This window comes from Bos javanicus, chromosome 27, assembly GCF_032452875.1.
Source record: "Bos javanicus breed banteng chromosome 27, ARS-OSU_banteng_1.0, whole genome shotgun sequence".
Taxonomy (NCBI): Eukaryota; Metazoa; Chordata; class Mammalia; order Artiodactyla; family Bovidae; genus Bos; species Bos javanicus.
Window position 1 is genome coordinate 37,697,748 of NC_083894.1, and position 24,588 is coordinate 37,722,335.

General features: G+C 47.8%; 1 protein-coding gene across 8 annotated transcripts in view; it reads right to left on the minus strand.

Moving 5' to 3' along the window:
- Positions 1 to 5,444: 5,444 nt before the first annotated feature.
- INTS10 (integrator complex subunit 10) overlaps positions 5,445 to 24,588 on the minus strand; it is a 33,593-nt gene continuing 14,449 nt past the window's right edge. For 3 of the 8 annotated variants that reach the window (XM_061404623.1, XM_061404629.1, XM_061404631.1), the window contains 8 exons: positions 20,925 to 21,081; positions 19,520 to 19,602; positions 18,356 to 18,508; positions 16,856 to 16,964; positions 13,102 to 13,181; positions 11,381 to 11,670; positions 10,465 to 10,558; positions 5,445 to 5,781 (listed from right to left, as the gene is read on the minus strand). In XM_061404623.1, coding sequence (XP_061260607.1) covers positions 5,593 to 5,781; positions 10,465 to 10,558; positions 11,381 to 11,670; positions 13,102 to 13,181; positions 16,856 to 16,964; positions 18,356 to 18,508; positions 19,520 to 19,602; positions 20,925 to 21,081 — 1,155 coding nt within the window. In that variant the 3' untranslated portion in view covers positions 5,445 to 5,592. Of the gene's footprint in view, positions 5,782 to 7,746; positions 7,825 to 10,464; positions 10,559 to 11,380; positions 11,671 to 13,101; positions 13,182 to 16,855; positions 16,965 to 18,355; positions 18,509 to 19,519; positions 19,603 to 20,924; positions 21,082 to 24,588 lie in introns of all 8 variants that reach the window. The other 5 variants (XM_061404625.1, XM_061404626.1, XM_061404624.1 and 2 more) reach the window with 5 other exon arrangements.

The window sequence follows — 24,588 nt, forward strand, 5'->3', positions numbered from 1 at the left end:
CCCACGTGGAACAGGTGCCAAATCAACATTCGTGGAAGCAAAGCGGTGGTGGTGGGTGTGTCCTTAGTCTAAGTGCTGAAAATGTAGCGTATACCTGGCGTGCACGTGTGCGCGCAGGGGTGAGGGGTGGTCCTCGCTGAGGAGGCCCCTCTCTTGCAGGGCACCTCTGTGGGTGGTCACAGCTGTGTCCCCCCCAGTCTCAGTGGGTGTGGCTGAGCAGGGCCCCCTGCAGAGGCAGTGCACCCAACTGGGGAGAACACCAGTTAGGGTGTCTTGAGCTTGAAAGCACAGGAACTCCGGCTCCAGCTGGGTTAGCAGGAGAGCATCACCCGGAAGTAGTCCTGGGGCGAGCAGGCCCCAGTTCAACCCCAAGGCCCAGATGCCGCCCCATCGCCATCAGGAAGGCTGCACACAAATCAACTCCACGCGGGAGGGAGCAGGCGTTCCCTCGATGGCGCCTAATATTATTGTCCAGAAAACCCTCCCCAGACTGTGCAAGACCAGCCATGACAGGGAGCTTGGCCTGGCTGGGCCCGGGCTGAGTGGGGACAGCTGGCATCTCCCTGGGGAGGGGTGTGGACGCCCCTGGGCAGCGCTGCCTGCAGAAAACACCCGTCACGGGGCATCTTTGGGGGAAGTCGGGTGGAATCCTTGAGGAACAAAGCAAAGCGTGCTGTTCTGTAGTGGGGCTATCGTAAGCTAACATCGTGTCTTCATTTGTGCACGTAGATTCCTAATTCCTCTTTATAATGAAGTTAGTAGGCTGCTGTTCTTACACTTTACCTCCATCACGCTGGCCCATAAAAGGCCTCTTTCATGATGCACAGCAGTCGAGTTTGTGTCGCCCAGTATCAGCTTAAATAAAAGTCAACATATTAGCTTTTTTCCTTTAATGTCGTCCCAAATAAACAGGGGTGGCAAACGGACTTTGAGAAATTTTCTCAACATCTCAAACTGCCTTTCAGAAGAGGTTTCCATCAATTGTGAAAATCCAGGGGAAGAGCTTTAAAAAAAACGCTAAGCAGTAGAGCCACAACCCTAGAACAATGCAGTGCGGGATTTAAACACAACTTTTGTTTAGAGTTTGAAATTAGGCGGGAAAACGCACTGCCAGGGTGGTCTTCGGTTGTGTGTTTGTGTAACCTGTTTTCACGGATGAGGCGAGCCAACATTTTTCTCCTGACAGTCAGTTTTTCTTGGGCATTAATTCCCATACATTGTTTTTCTCCAGGCTAAATGCACTTCCAAGTTCAAAGTTGATTAGACACGCTACATGTTAACGCCTGATTTAATTGCGGATGTGCAGACACGCAGAGGCAGCCAGCCTCCCCCCAGCTCTCCTTGGCAGAATCCAGCCTGAGCACAGCTGTCAGGACAGCTGGCCTCCGTTCCACAGGGCCAAGCACATGGCTTCCCACAGTGTCTGTTCCCATCTCAGGGCCAGTGGGATTCTGTCCTGATCTCCAGGACTTTCCCTACAGAGGTCAGTTCTTTTCTGTTTTTCCCACCTTTCATGGCTTTTCAGTGTTGCATTTTACCTTGCCAGTGGTCACACCTTCCCACTTTGATACATAAGAAATTTTCTTCTATGTGATTAAACTCCATATGTTGTTTGGCTTGTTAAGTCGTGTGTGCATGCCAAGTCCCTTCAGTCATGCCTGACTCTTTGCAACCCCCTGGACTGTATCCTGCCAGGCTCCTCTGTCCATGGGATTCTCCAGGCAAGAATGTTGGAGTGGATTGCCATTTCCTCCTCCAGGGGATCTTCCCAACCCAGGGATTGAGCCCGCCCACGTCTCTATGTCTTCCTGCCTTGGCAGGCGGGTTCTTTACCACTACTGTGAAGTGGCACCAACTCCTGCCTGCCTAGGAGACAGCAGCTCACGTCCGTTTGACAAATCCCAGGCACCACTGAATTAAAAAAAAAGATGATTGGTCCCTTTTATCTGGGGCTACACACGTGGGTGTTAGGAAGTCTTGTTTTGATGTGTGCAGCCCCCAAACACTGATCTGAAGAAGGGATTATGAAACCAAAAAGTGTCTACGGCGTTTACTGTGAAAGTTGCTAGGGGCAACACACATGATGGTAAAAACAACAGGATGATTTAAAAAAAAAAAAATTTTTTTTGTTTGTCTTTGGCTGTGCCGGGTCTTCATTGCTGCACATTTCTCTTTTTTGCTGGGCTTTTTTCTAGCTGCAGGGAGCGGGGGCTACTCTTCGCTGAGGTGCTTGGGCTTCTCATTGCGATGCTTCTCTTGTTGCGACTTCCAGGCTCTAGAGCACAGGCTCAGTGGTGCTGACACACGGGCTTCATTGCTCCGTGGGGATTGCTGGGTCGCATGGTAGCTCTGTTTTTAGTTTTTTAAGGAGCCTCCACACTGTTCTTCATAGCGGCTGCACTAATTTACATTCCTACCAACAGGGAGGAGGGTTCCCTTTTCTCCTCACCCTCTCCAGCATTTATATGTAGACTTTTTGGTGATGGCCATTCTGACTGGTGTGAGGTGATACCTCATTGTAGTTTTGATTTGCATTTCCCTAATAATATGTGATAATAAGCATTTTTTCCATGTGCTTCTTGGCCATCAGTCATCTTCAGAGAAATATATAAGTCTTCTGCCCAGTTTTTGACTGAGTTATGTGATTTGATATTGAGTTGCATGAGGTGTCTCTCTATTCTGAAGATTGTCAGTTGTTATCATTTGCAAATGTGTTCTCTGGGTTATCTTTTCCTCCTATCTATGGTTTCCTTTTGTGTGCAAAAAGTTTTAATTAGGTCTCATTTGTTTTTGTTATTCTAGGATATAGATCCAAAATATATTGCTGATTTATGTCAAAGAAATATCCTGCCTATATTTCTCTCTGAGAGTTTTATAGTATCTGGTCTTACATTTAGGTCTTTAATCTATTTTGAGTTGGTATTTCTATATGGTGTTAAGAATGTTCTGATTTTGTTCTTCTACATGTAGCTGTCCAGTTTCCCAGCACCACATATTGAAGAGACTGCCTTTTTTCCATTTCTGTTTCTTTGCCAGTACCATACTGTTTTGATGACTGTAGCTTTGTAGTATAGTCTCAAGTCAGGGAACCTGATTCCTCTAGCTCTGTTTTTGTTTCTTATGATGGCTTTGGCTTACTTGGGTGGGGTCTTATGTGTTTCCATACAGGTTTTTAAAGCTTTTGTTCTAGTTTTGTGGAAAAGTGCCATTGGTAATTTGATAGGGATTGCATTGAATCTGTAGATTGTCTTGAGCAGTATGGTCATTAAAAAAAAAATATTTTTAAAAACATTTGTTTATTTGGCTGTGTTAGGTCTTAGTTGGGCTCGTGCAGTGAGTAGGCTTAGTTGTCCTGTGGCATGCAGGATCTTAATTCCCCAACCAGGGACTGAACCTGTGTCCCCTGGCACTGCAAGGTGAAGGCTTAACCACTAGACCACCAGGGAAGCCCCTTTATATAAACTTCTCATGCAAGGTAATGAAGCCATGCTCTAGTCAGTCAAGTCAGTTCAGTTGCTCAGTCATGTCCAACTCTTTGCGACCCCATGAATCGCAGCACACAAGGCCTCCCTGTCCATCACCAACTCCTGGAGTTTACCCAAACTTATGTCCGTTGAGTCGGTGATGCCATCCAGCCATCTCATCCTCTGTCATCCCCTTCTCCTCCTGTCCCCAATCCCTCCCAGCATCAGAGTCTTTTCCAATGAGTCAACTCTTCGCATGAGGTGGCCAAAGTATCGGAGTTTCAGCTTCAGCATCAGTCCTTCCAATGAACACCCAGGGCTGATCTCCTTTGGGATGGACTGGTTGGATCTTCTTGCAGTTCAAGGGACTCTCAAGAGTCTTCTCCAACACCACAGTTCAAAAGCATCAATTCTTTGGCGCTCAGCTTTCTTCACAGTCCAACTCTCACACCCATACATGACCACTGGAAAAACCATAGCCTTGACTAGACGGACCTTTGTTGGCAAAGTAATGTCTCTGCTTTTGAATATGCTATCTAGGTTGGTCATAACTTTCCTTCCAAGGAGTAAGTGTCTTTTAATTTCATGGCTGCAATCAACATCTGCAGTGATTTTGGAGCCCCCCAAAATAAAGTCTGACATTATTTCCACTGTTTCCCTATCTATTTCCCATGAAGTGATGGGACCAGATGCCATGATCTTAGTTTTCTGAATGTTGAGCTTTAAGCCAACTTTTTCACTCTCTAGAGGGGTGACCAAAACTGGTGACTAACAAGTTCCTGAGCTTCTCTCACAGGACTCCAGTGAAGGGAACAGGTTAAAACTGCTCCACCTGCAGCCTGTTTTCACTCAACAAGCTCAGTTTGGTTATCTGTTTTCTGTTCTTCCTCTTTAAATGCACAGCCTCCTGGCCTCTTGCAGCCTGGGAGCCTGGAGTTAGCTCCTGCCCAGCACAAGGTGGCTAAGCGTGGTTGGGATCCCCAACCCTGAAGGTGGGGCCGTGTGGGGTTCCTGTGAATGGCCTGCTATCAGAAGCCTCCACCCTCAGATCACGTTCGGGGCCTCTGGTGTGAATGTGCCGAGGCAGGAGCCCAGGTACCCCGGCACAGAAGAGCCATCACTTCATCTGTCCCTGTGCCTGCGGCCACCCTGCTCACACTACAAGTGCCCCTCACCCTCGGCGGGCGGCTCCGAGACTTGTTCTCCTGCCTCACTTGGCTGCAAACCACTGCACCTCAGCATCTGGCTTGCTGCACGTGCAGGCAATGGACCCGCTTCGCCAGCAGTGACTGAACTTCTTAGCTCTTTCATTCTTTAGGCTCCCGAGAAACAACTGTTCATGTGATGCTTACCTAAGGTATTTCAGAAAGTGACAGACACCAGCCTGACACCCATGCTGGACTCAGAGGTGGGAAGCCCTGGGCCAAGCTCGTCCCTCTCCATCTTCACAGCCACCGGGGGAGGGCCCATGCCTGCTCCCACGGACTCAGAGGTGGGAAGCCCTGGCCCAAGCTCGTCCCTCTCCATCTTCACAGCCACCTGGGGGAGGGCCCATGCCTGCTCCCACGGACTCAGAGGTGGGAAGCCCTGGCCCAAGCTCATCCCTCTCCATCTTCACAGCCACCCGGGGGAAGGGCCCATGCCTGCTCCCATGACACGCCTGAGGCAGAGGCAGGAGCTTGTCCCTGGTATCGGAAAGGAGGGGCCAGCTGGAGCTGGGCTGGTGGGTGGCTGCAGGGCCGGGGACACGTCCTCCACACCCTTCCCGGACCTCTGGGCAGGACCCACCCTGGCCCCCAAAGCACCTTCAGTGGAAGCTCACTCTCGTTCATTCTGGCATGAAGGTTTTCGATATTAAAACTTGCTGAAGGAAAAGGTCTAGGTGTTGATACCTAATAGTCACCAAAGCCTAACTATGCTAAAGAAAATCTTGAGGTCGTGGAAGCAAACGTCTTTCTAAATAAAGGACACTCTCGTTCGTACACTTAAAAGAATTAAAAAGTAAAAACAAACACCCCAATTTATTTACAAAACAAGTTCTTTTGTTTTACAAAAATTACCCCAAAAAGTGACAAAAATAGAAACAGCTTCTCAGACTCTTGGGAACTGCTTCTAAGTGACGGAGGAGTCAGACCTGGAGGCTCCCTTCCGGGACGGCCCTCAGGCCAGGGTCTGGAGCAGCAGGATCTTCTCGTTGACGCAGAACCTGTGCAGCACCAGCATCAGGCTCTCCCCGCAGCGGGACACCTGTCGCTCCATGGCCAGGCGGAAGTCCTCCTTCACGCCCTTGGTGATGCCCCGGGTGACCGTGTGGTGCCTGGCGGGGCGGCGACAGGGAGACAAACGGGCGGTTGGTTAGCACGGCCGCACAGGTCCGTGGTCCCCGGGCAGGAGAACGGCCTGCCTCAAACTAGCGGAGAGCTTTGGAAAGAAAAACGCCCTGACCAAACAGCCCCCCGCCTGGTGCTTCTTGGAAAGACTCAGAACCGGAGTGTCACCTTCCCCACTCGGGACAAGGCTGTTCTACATGCCTGAGCAGTTCCAGCCAGATGCCGGCTGCCTGCCTCTGGCTCCCGCAGCTCTGACGCTGGGCTCCCCCGACTCGCACACAGTTCAGTGACGCGGGGCTCACTGCTCAGGCCACATGGCTCTCGGGCCCAGCCAGGCCGGCCTCGGGGGGCAGGTCGCCCGAGTGGGCAGGACTGTGGCCGTGACCCCTGGCTGGGGTCTCCGCACAGCCTGGGTCACCAACACGACTCTGCTCCCCACGATGCCAGGCCTATGTGCGGGAAGTGGGCACAGCTGGGGTCCTGAGATGCGGGTCTGGCACGGACACAGGAGCAGAGTCCCTGGAGGAGAGCCTCCTCGAGGTCTGGGGGGGCCCGGGAGCCCCTGGTCAGGGAAGCAAAGGTGGGTCGCTCAGGGTGCCCTGGAGGGTGTGCCTCAGAGAAGGGGGTCACAGAGGGAACCCCGGACACCAACATGAAGAAAGGAAAAGAAACACCTAGCAAAGTTCAGTGGGTTCAAGTCAGAGGAAAGGAGTTGTAACCAGCTGCTCAGTGATGGGGTGGATTCAGACCAACACAAGGCACCTCCATCCCCAGCCAGGGATGTAAAACTAGACTGTGAGGGTACTGGCCAAAATTAAAAGGTTTGAGACCACTTTTAAAAATGTTTCTGTTTTTAAAACCTGAATCATATCAAGTAAGAACAACAGAAGTGGAAAGTTGCAGGGTAACAGAAGGGGAAATAAAAAACCCAGGCGTGGTTAGACGAGCGCTGTACTACCAGCCACTCCACGTGCCCGTGGGCGGCTTACAGAACTACGCAGCGTTCGCCAGCACAGCCACGGACAAAACTCGGGTCTCCGTGGACACTTCTAGCCGGGTCCAGCTGCTGACCTCGGCAGGGAGGACACAGGGTCAGTGAGCCCCACTGGGGGCACAAGCAGCCCCTCTGTGCTGCCCTGAGATATGGCTCTTGGGGGACCCAGCCTGCAGCCCCACATGAGAGCCCGCCCTCTGACCCAGTGAGAGACACTGGTGTTTGCAGACCCTGAGTGAAGGGCATGGGAGCCTCCAACCAGAGGCTCCCCTTCATGCTGGTAATCACAAAGCGCCGTGTCCCACTGGGCATGGGCCCAAGGCCAGACCGTTTCCATACATGAGGAGCAGTGCAACTCAACTATGTTTCTATCAGAGTTTCTTTTGCTCTGGTAAGTTTGGATGAAGAAGAGAATGAATTAGCTTCTGTGGTTTAAGACCAGGATAAACCAGTTAATAAACATGGTGTCCTGCCTACCAGTTATTTTCAATTCAGAAAGGTGAGGTCAGTGTCACGAAAATAACTCTGCTAAAGCCAGCTCATTGAGGCCGAACCCTCAACCCTGGGCACGAATTTGGAAATCCCAGGATAAAAATTCACTTCTGAGTTTTGCTATCCTTAAACATTTATCACCAAATGCCTTATGTTTTATGAAAAGAGAATCGTAGTTCAGTGCCTGATCTGATGTGTGCTTAATCTGACACACTTTCATATAATGTTCACTTATTTCCAGATCCATAATGATTTTTAAATTGAACACAAAAACACTGGCAACTTATGGAAAAAAATAAGAAATGTTAACAATATTACAACCAGATGGCTTGCCAAGGAATGCGGAACAAATTAAAAAATTAAATAAAGCATGAAAAAGGGCACCGAGGAACGAAGAGCTGAAAACCATGGGCGGTAAGACATGTCAACGAACAGCACACTATGAGCAGGCGTGTCCGCGCGGTACCTGTCGGCAGTCTGTATGCTGGGCTGAAGCACAGGGAAGAATTCCTGCTGCAGTAGCCCCATGGGAGGGCTAGAAGGCCTTTAAAAAACAGCAAACAGCGGCATTCAAACACCCACACCGACTCAGCCTGCACTTAAAAAACAACACTCCAGAGAAAACGCATGAGACGGGGGGCCGGCAGCCCTGGGCCCCGCGTGGCGGCTTCGGGAGGACGGGGCCCCCCGGCTGCACGTGCGCCCAGGCCCCGGCTCAGCCCGCTGAGATCCGGTGTAGAAGGGGCGCCGGGGAAGAGGCTGGTGCGGTGCCCCGGGACGGCCACGGAGGGGCAGGGCCCCACGCCTGTCGTGACCACACCAGTCCCACAGAGCAACCTGGCGACGTTTCTGAACCATCGCTGATGGGACTGAAGCCCCACGTGGAAGAGGCCCTTCTGAGAAGACTGACAGGACTGGCGTGTTTTTGGTAAAGGCTGAGTTTAAAGTTCACAAGGTAGTGAGAAAAGGAACGGGAAGGGGGACGACGCGAGTCTGGGCCGCGGCTTCTTGGGGTGCTGTGACAATCGCACGTTGGCCGGGGTCAACTCTGAGAGCACGGGCCCGCGCCCAGCTCAGGGCACCCGCAGGGACGGAGCGTCTGGGTCGCTCAGCCGAGCGCCTCCAGGGCACGGCCAGCATCTGCGGGGAAGCATTTCTCTCCTTCAGATACGAGAGGGCAACCCGCAGAGCGCAGACCCAAGCTGGTCCCTCCTGCCGTCAGGCCCCGGCGCCCCGGCACTCGCCCCACACCAGGATGGACAGGTGGCCTCGCCCAGGCCTGGGCTGGCCTGGAGGGGCTGGCCTCTGCTCCCCACATCTCCGCACTCAGCTGCGGGTCTGTAACGGCTGCGGGTAATTTGTTTGCAAACCAAAAGTTAAAGGAATGGGATAGTTTTACTCAAGATTCTAACTGTACCTCAACTGGCTCAGGTGGCCCGCTTCTCTGCAGGAGTTTCTCATCAGAAATTTGTCAGGCAGGTTTCAGGCAAACTCTGAGACTCACACAGTCAGCTCACTAAGCAGGAGCCCCTGTGCCTGCTTCCAGACTGACGGAGGAGCAGGTTTCCTAGGAAGCTGAGTGGTCTTCTACTGGGCATAGGGCGTTAGAAGAGACTAAAGGTTATACTAACCGTGGGTGGGGAGGGGGGGGCACAATTAATCCTCAAAAGCCTAGAAATGCCTGCTGTGTCTCTGCCTCGCCCTGAACACCCCACAGCCAGTCACGCTGGCTGTCCAACAGCCCCGGCCTTCACCCTTGTCCGAGAGCTGGTCTGCACATCCCCGTGTCTTGAGCAGCTCAATAAAACTGGCTGAAGAAGGAAGGGTCAGTCTTGATTGTCTGACAACCCCGTCTGTCACCTTCCACAGCTGAGCATCAGCTTAGTGGTGGGAGGATTGTTAAACTTAGGTTTAACCTTAACTAAATGGAGTTGATCCAGCTGAGGCTGTCTCTCTATTATGACAGTTTGTATGGTGTGTGTTCATGGGAATTAAAGGAAAAGTTATTCAAAGTTATGTTTGTGAATCCAGCCTCAAAACCGGGCAGCCACAACACAAAACGGCTTACCTAGGTTCCCATGTCAAAAAGCCATCTTTGTTCTCAAACACCGTTAAGAATATTTTGAACCAGGCAGTTATCTTCCCCCGGTTCGAGGGAAGCTAACGGAGCAGGAAGATAAGCGTGCCTGGCGCACTTGCCTAAGCCAGCTAATGTGTACAGGTCTTCTGTCTGCATGTTAAATCTTCAGAATATTTAGCAACATCTGCAAGATGAAGGAGAAGCACACCCCCTCGCCGTATATTCCCATTCCTGACAGGACACCATGTGGGCTGTGCCCGACCCTGAGGTTTAGGGAATCCAGAAGGAATGCCTCTCACTTCCCTCTCCTGACATTTCTAACACCCTCCATGGATGGAACAAGATGCAAATTCCTGCTTTCAACCGGAAACTTGTCCCTCTCACGAGGCAGGAAAAGGAGCTGGTCCGAGCCTCAACAGCACTGGGCTCTCCCTCGGGTCTCCATCTCCTGCAGAGACAGTGACCCTGCCTTGCACACGAGGACCGTGCAGGACGCGGAGGGGGACCACACGTCACACCATGCGTGGCCGTCCACAGCAGGGAGGATGCACTGTCCACACCGCGATGAGGACTGGAGGGCAGAAGCGGGGGTCATGAGCTATTTAAAAATCATAAATGGTCACTGACTTCATCCAGGTGTAGGGGGGCTTGGCCAGACCAAGCCCCAGCCTCGCTGCAGAGGCTGGGGGGGGGGCCACCTGATGTGAGCGGGCAGCTCGCTGGTGAGGGCCTGAAAGTGCAGTGTGTAAATCAGGTCTGCAGGTTTTTCCTAATCCAGCACAGCTGTGATGAAGCATGGCTTTTCTTAATGAAAAGTGTTCTAATCAGAAATTATAGGATCAGTCTGTATGTTTTAGAAAGGAAAAAGGTTCTGTGAATGAGACTTTCGTCTGGTGAAAAAAGTATCAAAAGTGACAGAACTACCCCAATTTAAACACGCTTCCATTAGAAATGTAGTTAAGGGAAGGCCAAGTTCAAAAGGATCCCTGGAGTCAAACCTTCTTAAAAATACAGTTTGGATTCCTTCCTACTAAATGTCTGAAAGCTACAGATATTTACAAACATTTCCGACACGCACAGAGAGCGGGAGATGGGGGGGCTTACTTGATCAGCATTCCTTGATTGGGCAGCAGTTCCAGATGGATCTTCCCACCTTCCTGAGTTCTCAGGTAGGCGAACTCCTCCAGCATGTCGATATCTGAGGCCAGAGTCAGGGAACCACTTGTGGGAGCCAGGAGCCCTGCTCTCTCGGAGGCGGACACGGGCTTGCAGCTCCTGGGTAACACCCGCGGCCACCCTACCAGCAACCCGGGCCTGCCTGAGTCCAAACCAACGATTCCTACGCCAACCAAACTCCTTCCCAAAGAGAATTACGGTTTTCATATGGGTGGTTAAACGGCCTGCGTGGTCGTGAAAGCAACACCTTTGGCTTTCCTAATAAGAAATGAAAAAAAAAGGGGGGGGGGTGGTAGGGGTATTATTTCCACCCCTCTACCTCTACCCAAAGGTTAAGAAACACTGCTGTAGGCACCTCGCAAATGAAAACTAGCAGGTAAGAGAAGCAAGTGTGAGCACCAGACCTTGGATTCTAAGGTGGCTTCTCCCTGTTCAGCAGTACCAAGTCCAACGCTCCCCGTCATGAAAGCAGGTGCCGGTGGGGCAGTGTCTCTGGTGGGTGCTCGGGACACCTGTGACACCTGCTGCTGTGACCACGGACCCGGGGCCCCTTCCCAGACGGAGCCCAGTGAACGACTACGTCCCGCGGCCCATCCGCCACCGGGGCCCTTCAGCATCCCGGGCACCTTCCAACAAGTCGCTCCAAGTGGGAAAGGGACCGGGGCTGCTGACATTCCTGGCCCCTCTCTGAGGTCTCTCCTTTCACAAGACTGACAGCCACGACCCCATCTCAGAGCTCCACTCCTCCTTTCTCCCCACATCACTGACACCACTCTCTCTCCCCCAAAGGGTTCACTCATTTTTGTCCCAGCAGTTTCTTCTGCTCAGACAGGGCAAAGGATACTTGTGACGTAATTGAAGAAGTTCTCGTACTGGAAGTTCCCTTGCTGGCAGATCTTGCTGACGGCTTTCAGGAAGAGCGCCTCCCCGCGCGGCCACTCGTGCTGCAGAAGGACGATGGCGTGGCCCAGTGCCATGTCGTCCCTGCTGTCCGTGAAGGCTCTCAGCTGCGGATACGGGGTGGGGGCGTGGGTCACAGGGTGACCGAGGCCGGCGGCGAGGGGCCCGGCCAGGGGACCCGGCGCCCGGGCAGCGTCCTGGTGGGAGCGGGTCACGCAGGTGGGGACGGAGGCTCTGAAGGTGGGGTGAGGCGGGAGGAAGCTGAGCACCAGAGGAAGGATCGGGGGCTGCTCTTAAGGAGCTGGGCGGGGGGTGGAGGGCGGGCCAGAGGCGCCCTTGGAGAGAAGTCTGAGGACACCCGAGGACGAGGACGAGGACGGGGCAGGCGGGGAGGAGGCAGGAACGTGAAGTGAGAAATCGTCACAGGGCTTCCTGGTCAGGATCGGCACCCTGCCTAAAATCACTCCAAGCTGCTTCTGCCGCCCAGTACAGACCAAGAGCAGGGCTGGGGACTGGCGTCCAACGTGGAGCCGCCCGCTCAGGGGCCGTGGGGGTTCAGCCTGTCCGCCCCCGGCCGCCCCAGCCCTGCGTTCCGTCAACCATCCTGAGGCGCCGCAGCTCTGGGGGCCTCACTCTAGGATGATAAACTCACAGCCCTCTCTGAGCCCAAGAGCACCTCTGCTCCATTCTGTGGCATTCTCTGTGCCATTCTGTGGCACCTAGTACATCCTGACTTGCAGGCTAACTCATAAAACACTGGACATCACGACAGGCGAGGCTACGTGCGTGTCTGCCTCACTGGTACCTGGACTAATAGGTAACATTGCGTCTCAAGGACGGAGGTTATTGCCTACTCTTCTCTGCCTAATGCAGCTGACATTTAATAAATATTTGTTTATTCCTCCCACTGCTTCCCTTGCTATACCAACATGCTGTCAAAAGACTAAACTAACGTGTGCTCAAGGCTCTCAACTTGAGTCACTCCAGATCTTCAGAACAATCCTCTGAATTAAATTCCTTTCATGCTAATCATGAAACAGTGGAAGCACTGACAGACTTTATTTTCTTGGGCTCCAAAATCACTGCAGATGGTGACTGCAGCCATGAAATTAAAAGATGCTTGCTCCTTAGAAGAAAAACCATGACAAACCTAGATAGTGTATTAAAAAGCAGAGACATCACTTTGCCATCTAAGGTCTGAAGAGTCAAAGCCGTGGTTTTTCTAGCAGTCATATATGGACATGAGAGTTGGACCATAAAGAAAGCTGAGTGCTGAAGAACTGATGCTTTAGGACTGTGGTGCTGGAGAAGACTCTTGAGAGTCCCCTGAACTGCAAGGAGATCACAGCAATCAATCCTAGAAATCAACTGTGAATCTTCACTGGAAGGGACTGATGCTGAAGCTCCAATACTTTGGCCACGTGATGCAAAGACCCAAATGACTGTTAAAGACCCTGATGCTGGCAAAAGGAGAGGGCAAAAGGAGAAGGGGCGGAGAGAATGAGATGGTTGGATGGCATCAATGACTCAGTGGCGTAAGTCTGAGCAAACTTTGGGAGACAGTGGAGGACAGAGGGGCCTAGCTACTGCAGTCCATGGGGTGGCAAAGAGTCAGCCTGAGTGACTGAAGAGTAACAGTAACGAGCTGATCAACGTGAAGCTTACCTTAAAACAAGCCAACATCAAGTGCAGACAGTAGGGCATGATGGCCTTGCTGGTACACGGCAGGAGCTTCAGATCCGAACCTAAGAGAAGCCCGAGGCAGGCAAAGAAGAGAGCTTAGAGGGGCAAATGATTGAGGTGCTTTCCTTAAAACAAAAAGGGTAAGCCCCAGTCACACGGTCTCAAACACAGTTAAACCACAATTACATTTAGTGAAGGTAAAAATTGGTTTTTGAATCGTCTCTGGATTTCACGTCTCAATCTCAATTTCTAAAATTGCTTAAATACCTTTTATTATGAAACCTTTGAAATGTACAGAAAATGACAAGACAATATCACAAACACCAGTGTGCTTTATCACTCAAGTTTTATAAAATGTTGACACTGGGTTTAATTTTTAGATTTTCATACACAGCATCACAAATCCGGTCTGCCTTCTGTGAGCCCCTTCTGATCCCTGCCTCCCTCCCTGGAAAGAAAGTGAAAGTTGTGCAGTCGTGTCGGACTCTTTGTGACCCCATGGACTGCGTCCATGGCATTCTCCAGACCAGAATACTTGAGTGGGTAGCCTGTCCCTTCTCCAGGGGATCTTCCCAACCCAGGAATTGAACCGGGGTCTCCTGCACTGCAGGCGGATCCTTTACCAACTGAGCTATGAGGGAAGCCCTGGAGGTAAGGGCCATGCTGAATGAGGGGCTCAGCATTCCTACATACACTGCGCACTTGTCGGGCAAGAATCTGTATCCGTACACCTGAGAGGAACGTTCCTCGTGTTTCCAGTCTGCGGTGTAAATGGTGTCTCAGCCTGCACATCCCTCCGCTGATCGTGTGCAGTGCGACACCTGTGACTCCAGCTTGCTGGTTTTCCATGTTACATAATGTTCTATTGGTAACACAGACCACCACTGATTTATCTATTCTTTTCCGTTTAACCCTGGGGTTTCCCATTTTTCACCATTACAAACAGTGCTGAAATAAACATTCTGATATATTTCTTCATACTTGTAGAGAGCAGTGGCTATTTTTCACACCAAGATTTTAGTCCTTTCCTTTATGGTGTGTGCTCCTTATATCCTAAATCCTTCTCTACTCCAAGGGCAAGCAACAGCAAAGAACAGAGACACTGCCTTCGTGTGGCTCCTATGCACACGCACTCACACACGTGCACACCGCTGGCCCTGGACCAGCACAAGTTTGAACTGCACGGGACCACTTGTGTGTGGACTTTTCAGTAGACAGTACCGGCGTTTTCACTTTACAGATCTCTAGATGAACTAACTGCGGGATTACAGATCACAGCGTGTGCCATCAAAAGAACTAGGGTTTGAGCCCTGATTCTGCCCAAACTGTTGCAGCTTCCTGCCTGTGGGTAAGTCATTTGTCAATTCTGGGTGCTGAGGCAGAGAGAGAAAAGTACCTGGATTTTTGACTACTGGGGGCAGCAGGAGGAGAGAGGGGGTCAGAGCCCTTGGGTTAACTCCTGCATTGTTCAAGGGTCAACTGTATACCTAAAACAAAAGATTAGTGAAGTAAAATTTATCCATTTTACTGGAGGTGCATTCATTTTAGTAATATATTTACAGTCTATCTCACTAAAAAAGAAAATTTTTAGTTGAAAATCCACGACCCAGGAGGTGAGGGCCCACGTTTGGAAATCACTGATAGGTCTGCATCCACAAGGGGCACATAGCCAGGCAGTGAGATGTGACCTGGTCTGCTAAGCTGGTCTCAGACATGGCCAGGCAGTGAGATGTGACCTGGTCTGCTAAGCTGGTCTCAGACACAGCCAGGCAGTGAGATGTGACCTGGTCTGCTAAGCTGGTCTCAGACACGGCCAGGCAGTGAGATGTGACCTGGTCTGTGAAGCTGGTCTCAGACATAGCCAGGCAGTGAGATGTGACCTGGTCTGCTAAGCTGGTCTCAGACATAGCCAGGCAGTGAGATGTGACCTGGTCTGCTAAGCTGGTCTCAGACACAGCCAGGGAGTGAGATGTGTGACCTGGTCTGCTAAGCTGGTCTACAAACCGACCGCATGAATCTATGTGCCTTCCAGAAGCACATGGGTGATGTGGATCTTCACGTCCTGATGGTCAGCACAGCCACCCTTTACTCTCCACATCCTGATGTAAAATGACAGCCTATTGTTTTACCCTGAATTTCCTGTACTAATGGTAGTAGTAGTTCTGGGCGGCATTTCATTGAATTTATCTCTAAGTATTTTATGGGTTTTGACGTTATTTGATCTAGAGAGTCCTTAGGCTTTGCTACATGGCCAAATATGTAGCTGTGGATAAAGACGGTTCCTTTCTGACCTTCCTTTTTCTTGCCTATTGTGCTGGCGAGAATCCCAGGATGCTGCACTGAGCAGCTGGGGGCAGACACCAGCACCGCGGCTGGTCCTGGGGAAAGCACTCAGTATTTCATAGCTAAGAATGATGTTGGGGACGTTTTCCTCCTTTTTCTAATTTACTGAGTTGTTTATTTGTTTTTAATTGTGAATGATAAATGCAGACGTAATTAAATTCTGTCTGCATCTATTAAGACAATCTTATGATTTTTCTCCTTTAATCTGCAAATGTGATGATCTGTGCTGATTGGCTTTCCTGGGTTAAACCGCCTCTGCATTCACTCAGCTGTTATGTCTTATCTTTCTTAAAAACGGCTGTATTTGCTCATATTTTGTTAAGAATTTTGGCATCTATGATCGTGACAGACCCTGGCCTTTAATGTTCTTCTCTTGTGATGCTCCTGTTTGGTTGTGCTGTCAGGGTTAATGCTGGTCTTAAAAACTGAAGGGTAAGTGTTCTCTCTTCCTCTATTTTCTCAAAAACTACTTACAGGATTGAAGTTATTTCTTCCTAAATGCTTGACAGGATTCACAGTGAAGCCAACTGGACCTGGAATTTTCTTTGTGGGAAAGTTTCTGATGACAAATTTGATAGATATAAAAATGTTCTGATTTTCTACTTCATCTTGTGTCCATTCTGGTAAGCTGTGTTTTTGAAGGACTTTTTCCATTTCATCTAAATTGCTGAATTTATTGGCATAAAGTTATTTACAACCTGTGCTCTTACTGCCCTGATTACAGCAGGATCCAGGGTGATGCTCCTTCCCTCTTCCATCCCTGATACTGGTCATTTGCAATCACTGTCATTCTGGTCAGTCTTGTTAGGGGTTCATCCATTTCATTAACTTTTGGCTTTATTAGTTTCCTTCCGTTTGTTTCTATTTCACTGATCTCTGGTCTTGTCTTTATCACTCCCTGTTTTCTACTGGGCTTGGGTTTGACGGTGCATCTTTTTCCACCTCTAAGACGGAACTGAGATCCGGACAGTGGGGCCCTTTTCCTTTCTTGTGAAGCATCACAGCTCAACTTATGTAATTTTTCAACAAATGAGCAATTTGGAGTGAAGCTCAAAGCAGCCTGAGATACGCTGAGCGATCCTTCTCCACTAATCATGACAAAGTTTCCTGGAATTGGTAAAGATTAGAAAAGGAGCTCTCTGATATTCTTTGAAGAGAGCACATTCAGGAAAGGAAGAGAATATCGGAAGGAGGACAGACGCACAGCTGCTTGTGAACCCAGAGCCCAGAGCAGCCTGGAGAGCACTCTGCTTCTTACACATCTTGCCAACTCTGCAGACCTCAGGGTGTCACCTTGTCAGGAACTGCAGGAACTATTTAAAAAAAAAAAAAACTCCCAGTGGTGGGTTCTAAAGCTATTTCTAGAAAATAAAACTAGGATTTGCCACTGTACCTTTTCTAAACTTGGGCTTTATTTTGGAGGGCTCCTCCTGGGACTTGCCTCCATCCTGGATGGGAAGGACCATGTAGCACATCAAATCAAGGACCTTCTCACACGTCATCTGAAGAAGATGAGACCAAAAGGAAGTAACTGTGAGCTTCTGATGGAAAGCATGCCTCCGTAACTACAGTCTCTGCAGCACACAGCGGGCCACCTGAGCACAGAGGCTGGGGAGCAGTGGTCACTGCTGCTTGCCTGACAGTGAACACGGAAAAATAACTCAGATTAAATCCATGCACTAGACCTTTCAGGGAACACGGACCCACTGTCTGCTGTTAAACAACAAAAGAACAAAACTTAAAAACTAATTGAGTATTAACTGAACTACTAAAGCGTTTGACAGCACTATGGAGTCTAAAAGAAGTACAGCCCTGTCTTAAAGACATTTACTAACTCACTGCGTAGAGAAATGAACAGAACGGGACAGGCGGTAAAGGAGCACAATTTAAAATGAAGCAGAAACACACACAGGGTAATAAACCAGCAGGAGGAGTTTTAGGCTGGACGGTTATCCTGATGTAAGCCTTAAAGCCGGGAGGGTTTGATATGTAGAAAAGAGAAGGAAGGGTTTTCAGAGGAGAGAAAGATGCGGGGACGGCTATGCACTGGCCTTGGAGAGTCACCTAAGGGCGTGGTTTAGAAGACGGGTGTGAAACCGGACAGATGACACACTAGTGGAGGAGAGGCGGCCCCCACACCCCACTGAACAGGTGGTCTCGACTCACAGAGAGCGGGGCGTCACCCTCAGTCCCCCCATCAAACTCCAGGAGTGACAGGGTCGCGGAGGGAGCATTTCCTGTGTGTCAGGCACAACCCTCCTATTACCTTCATTTTACAGACGAGGACGTGCAATCTTAAATCCCTGCTTCCCAGCCTTTTTTGTATCTTGGCAAGTCCAGAAAATACTCGTAAGGCTGCTCAGAGCTGGAAGCAGATGACCCCAGGGCTCAGCTGCTCAAGCCCTAGCTAACACCTGGGCTGAGGGGCTGGCATTCCAGCACGTCCAGAACCACCCATGGCCACAGGGTCCTGAGGCTCCAGCTTCGAGAGGTGGGCATCTGGGCAGTTAAAAACTTAAAACTCTGGAGGTAGACAGAGAGCCAGTTAAGCAGTGGGGCCAAGAGTGAACTCAGAATCAAATGCCACCATTCCTCAATACCCATCTCTTGACTTCAGGTGCGCGATGGAAAGTAGGAAATTAAATAAGATAGAAACGCGATGGAAAGTAGGAAATTAAATAAGACAGAAACGCAATGGAAAGTAGGAAATTAAATAAAATAGAATCACTGTTCTTTTTCACCAGCAGATCAGGTAATAAAACCTACACAGAAAGAGCAAGTTTCAAGTAAATATGCATGGAATTAAAAAGCCACTCCAGGAAAGAGAGGAAGGCCCAGGGTCGCCGAGGGCGCCCAGGAGGGTCCCCACACCCGCCGGGCACCCAGGACTCACTTTGTAGTCCCCTAGAGCGAAGTGGCAGGTGGCCAGTTGGATGAGTGCCCTCTGATGCTCCAAGGTGCCCTGCCCCGAGATCTGTGGCTGAGGAAGTGATCCCTGGAGAGCTGCCAAGTGGTGCAAGCTGGCGATGGCCTTCTTATATTGACCCTGAGAAAGTCACAACAGCAAGAGAAACAGCCATCAGGAAAACAACTTCCTTTTTGCTCTTAGATTCCATGTGCCTTCATAAGCTGTCCTGAGAAAGTACTCTTTTATGATACGCATCTTCGCAAACGATCTTTACATCCTTTTAAGATCAATACAAAGTAAAATAAATAAATGAATAAGAACAAGTAAATGAATACTACTAATAATAAAACCTTCCAGAGCCACTAGCAAGCGACTCCAAATCAGGTACTTCTGCTGAACCAAGTGAGAAGGGGAAGGAGACGCAGCAACAGGATCAAACCCACTTAGTTAAAGCCAGTGACGATCTGTATGGAGGTACCTTATAAACACAAAGATTTTTCTTTCTGGTCTTAATTCTTGAGAGGAAATAAAATAACACAAGCTCTCTGATTAAAGTACATTTTTGATATGCCATTTCTTTATAAATTGGAGAAGGAAATGGCAACCCACTCCAGTACCCTAGCCTAGAAAATCCCATGGATAGAGGAGCCTGGTTGGCTACAGTCCAAGGGGTCGCAAAGAGTCGGACATGACTAAGAGACTTCACTTTCTTTCTTTCCTTACAAATATTTGACTATTTCTCCTCCATGAAGGCTGGAGGCAGCAACCGGCCCATTTTTCACAACGGAGGCCCGAAGCCCCTCTGTCTTGGGACTGAGTCCTCTGTCTCCTCCGGGCAGGTCCTGCTCCAGGACAGCAGAGCTGGGCGGCAGGCTCCACCAGAGCAGAGGGGGCTGAGCAGGGCCTGTCTTTCATTGAAAAGTAAACTCTGACGTCTACAGACAGGTGTGACCGGACACGCCACACGTGACAGGAGATGCAGGCCTGTCGCTGGGAGCTGTTCTGAGATGACAGTGGAGCACAGTCCCCGCCAGGGAAGACAGGATGCTTGTCTTCAGAGCGGGAGGGAACACACACTCCTTCACGCTGAAGATGCGCTCAGGAGATCACAGTCTTGTCTGCACACAGGCACTTATAAACCCACGTTACCTGATAGATGATCATATCGTTGAGGAAGATTCTCAGCCAGAGCCAAGTATCCGTCTTCCAAGCCAAACAAATTCTCGTAAATTCTGAGCAAGAATTCAAAGACAAATTTATCAAAGATATGTAACATCATACCCATCAAGAGAACAACAGTCAGAGAGACAAATTATCAAGACATGGATGTAACTTTAGACTTTGATTCCTAAAACACTGGTCTGAACTTTTTTTTTTTTAATTTATTTTGGTCTGGACTTTTAATCAGAGGGTAAAGGTAGGGCGGAATCACAGTGACAGTGCCGGTCGCTCAGTCGTGGCCGACTCTGTGCCCCCATGCACTGCAGCCCGCCAGGCTCCTTTGTCCATGGGATTCTCCAGGTAAGAACAGTGGAGTAGGTAGCCATTCCCTTCTCCAGAGGATCTTCCTGACCCAGGGACGGAACTTGGGTTTCCTGCATCACCTGCATTGGCAGGTGGATTCTTTAACAACTGAGAAAGAATACTTACCAGTAATACGTAAGAAATATTATTAGGCACTGACACTCACTAAGTACATATCATGTGCTAAGAGCTGTTCAACGTGCTTTTCACACGTTACTTCGTTTATCTTTTAAGCTACTTTGCTTTCACCTAGTTAAAATAATCAACACGTGACACTAAGAGTTTCATTCATTTTTTAAAAAGCCTACCTATAACTAAAGAAAAAAATCCCCTCCAAAAGTCACAAACCTGTTCACAGCTCTAGATGTGACAAGGTCACAAACCTGTTCACAGCTCTAGATGTGACAAGGACAAATTGGGCAACACGATGTTTACTAGAAAACACGACGACACGCCAGACAAAGCATCGGGAGAGGCGCGTGACAGAAGCAGCCAGGGACCGATGCCCACTGGCCAAAAGGAAGGTCAGGGTCTTGATCCCAAAGCACAGAAAAATATGCTGGTTAGCCAAGTGCCAGTCATTTCTAAGTAACGCTGAAATACAAACTAGTGCAAATATTACACAGAGAAACTCCCTCTTATTTACATGTATACTCAAAACAGGCTTCCTACAGTGTTTGGAATTTCAGCTTTTCACGTTCAGGCAATGGAATTAATGCAGACAGAACAGCACTAACTCCTGTAACCTTAGTACGTGTGGCTGGAGGAAGATACAACACAGGGGGACAGAACAACTGAAAGCCCAGAACAAACCCTGCAAGCAAAGAAAAAGTCCAGCAATATAAGTTTTAAAAGGCCAAAAACTCTCCTTGCCACTCCACCCCAACTCTGATCCTAAGACGTGTGAACTACCATAATCAGTTTACTTAGCCATTAGTGACTTGACATTTCGAGTAGAATAATGAGTCTTTTTTGGTGTGATGATTCCATATAAAAACTGAAATATCCCAACGGGACAAGTACGCCTTACCCTTGTCCAGGAATTCCAGGGAATAGAGCAGCTCCCAGCTCTCTCTGGCCAGCTTGAAGCTCTCCAACACCTCAATTGAGTTAGCAAGTTCTGCCTTGTTGATGACAATGTGACGGTTCCTTCCTTTTGCTGAACAATCTTCGTCATCTGAACTCTGCTTAGAGAATGTGAAGAACACGATTAAAGTTACAGAAATAGTCACTGCTGCTTCTAAGTCACGTCAGTCGTGTCCGACTCTGTGTGACCCCATGGACTGCAGCCCATCAGGCTCCACCGTCCCTGGGATTCTCCAGGCAAGAACACTGGGGTGGGTTGCCATTTCCTTCTCCAGTGCATGAAAGTGAAAAGTGAAAGTGAAGTCGCTCAGTCGTGTCCGACTCTTAGCGACCCCATGGACTGCAGCCTACCAGGCTCCTCCGTCCATGGGATTTTCCAGGCAAGAGTACTGGAGTGGGTTGGAAATAGTCACTATTTGAACATTATTATGTTTATTGCTGATGACAACTCTGATTACTGTATGAATTTTATATCAAAGGATATGATCATGAGTATACTAAAATATTTTGAATTTAACAATTTTAAAACACAATATAATATAAAATAACAGTATTAAAAGATAATATAAAAGTTATTCCTTTCATGCATTCAATTTTTATTTTTAAAATTATGGTTTTCTCATATGATTATCTCAATAGATGCAGAGAAAGCCTTTGACAAAATTCAACATCCATTTATGATAAAAACTCTCCAGAAAGCAGGAATAGAAGGAACATACCTCAACATAATAAAAGCTATATATGACAACCCACAGCAAACATTATCGTCAATGGTGAAAAATTGAAAGCATTCCCTCTAAAGTCAGGAACAAGACAAGGGTGCCCACTTTCACCATTACTATTCAACATAGTTTTGGAAGTTTTGGCCACAGCAATCAGAGCAGAAAAATAAAAGGAATCCAAATTGGAAAAGAAGAAGTAAAACTCTCACTGTTTGCAGATGACATGATCCTCTACATAGAAAACCCTAAAGACTCCACCAGAAAATTACTAGAACTAATCAATGATTATAGTAAAGTTGCAGGATATAAAATCAACACACAGAAATCCCTTGCATTCCTATACACTAATAATGAGAAAACAGAAAGAGAAATTAAGGAAACAATTCCATTCACCATTGCAACGGAAATAATAAAATACTTAGGAATATATCTACCTAGAGAAACTAAAGACCTATACATAGAAAACTATAAAACACTGGTGAAAGAAATCAAAGAGGACACTAACAGATGGAGAAATATACCATGTTCATGGATTGGAAGAATCAATATAGTGAAAATGAGTATACTACCCAAAGCAATTTATAGATTTAATGCAATCCCAATCAAGCTACCAACGGTATTCTTCACAGAGCTAGAACAAATAATTTCACAATTTGTATGGAAATACAAAAAACCTCGAATAGCCAAAGCTATCTTGACAAAGAAGAATGGAACTGGAGGAATCAACCTACCTGACTTCAGGCTCTACTACAAAGCCACAGTTATCAAGACAGTATGGTACTGCACAAAGACAGAAATATAGATCAATGGAACAAAATAGAAAGCCCAGAGATAAATCCACGCACATATGGACACCTTATCTTTGACAAAGGAGGCAAGAATATACAATGGATTAAAGACAATCTCTTTAACAAGTGGTGCTTGGAAATCTGGTCAACCACTTGCAAAAGAATGAAACTAGAACACTTTCTAACACCATACACAAAAATAAACTCAAAATGGATTAAAGATCTCAATGTAAGACCAGAAACTATAAAACTCCTAGAGGAGAACATAGGCAAAACACTCTCTGACATACATCACAGCAGGATCCTCTATGACCCACCTCCCAGAATATTGGAAATAAAAGCAAAAATAAACAAATGGGACCTAATTAAACTTAAAAGCTTCTGCACATCAAAGGAAACTATTAGCAAGGTGAAAAGGCAGCCTTCAGAATGGGAGAAAATAATAGCAAATGAAGCAACTGACAAACAACTAATCTCAAAAATATACAAGCAACTCCTACAGCTCAACTCCAGAAAAATAAATGACCCAATCAAAAAATGGGCCAAAGAACTAAATAGACATTTCTCCAAAGAAGACATACAGATGGCTAACAAACACATGAAAAGATGCTCAACATCACTCATTATCAGAGAAATGCAAATCAAAACCACTATGAGGTACCATTTCACACCAGTCAGAATGGCTGCGATCCAAAAGTCTACAAATAATAAATGCTGGAGAGGGTGTGGAGAAAAGGGAACCCTCTTACACTGTTGGTGGGAATGCAAACTAATACAGCCACTATGGAGAACAGTGTGGAGATTCCTTAAAAAACTGGAAATAGAACTGCCTTATGATCCAGCAATCCCACTGCTGGGCATACACACTGAGGAAACCAGAAGGGAAAGAGACACGTGTACCCCAGTGTTCATCGCAGCACTGTTTATAATAGCCAGGACATGGAAGCAACCTAGATGTCCATCAGCAGATGAATGGATAAGAAAGCAGTGGTACATATACACAATGGAGTATTACTCAGCCATTAAAAAGAATACATTTGAATCAGTTCTAATGAGGTGGATGAAACTGGAGCCTATTATACAGAGTGAAGTAAGCCAGAAAGAAAAACACCAATACAGTATACTAACGCATATATATGGAATTTAGAAAGATACTAACAATAACCCTGTGTACGAGACAGCAAAAGAAACACTGATGTATAGAACAGTATTATGGACTCTGTGGGAGAGAGAGAGGGTGGGAAGATTTGGGAGAATGGCATTGAAACATGTATAATATCATATATGAAACGAGTTGCCAGTCCAGGTTTGATACATGGTACTGGATGCTTGGGGCTAGTGCACTGGGACGACCCAGAGGGATGATAGGGGGAAGGAGGAGGGAGGAGGGTTCAGGATGGGGAACACATGTATACCTGTGGTGGATTCATTTTGATATTTGGCAAAACTAATACAATTATGTAAAGTTTAAAAATAAAATAAAATTTAAAAAATTTTTTTAAAAAATAAAATTATGGTTTTCTGATGATAAAATTGTAAGGATAAATACTAAGGATAAAATACTAAGGTTATGGCAGCTTCAGAGTAAAGCTACAGACTTAGAACTTCTAATAACTTAAAAACATATTAATGCTATAAAAGCCAAAACCTACATTATTATGTTTAGGGATACAGCTTAATTAAGTAGTACCTATTTTATAGTTTACTTTTTTCCAATAGGTGACATTATTTAATTTGCTTCCAAAAAACAGTTTGTTGTGCAGTGGAATAAAAATTAAAGCCTGAGTCTTCTGAGAAATAACTGAGAGAAACTGACTTATTAAAAGTGAGCTTCTGTTCACTGCATATACCTTCTCCAACAGTCACCCAGTGCAAGGCATCTGGCTAGGAGTCCTTTTGTCTGCACTTACTCATTTTATTTAATAGTAAAGATTTGTAACTTGCTTTTCATCTCAAATAATATAATGAATAAAGAAGAGGGCCTCGGGGAAAGGCCACTATTGTAAATGCCACTGAGCATGGTCAGACTTTTTGCTGAAAACAAGTAAAGGTAAAACAACTCCACTTAATTTTCCTGAAAATTTCTTGAATCTTTTAT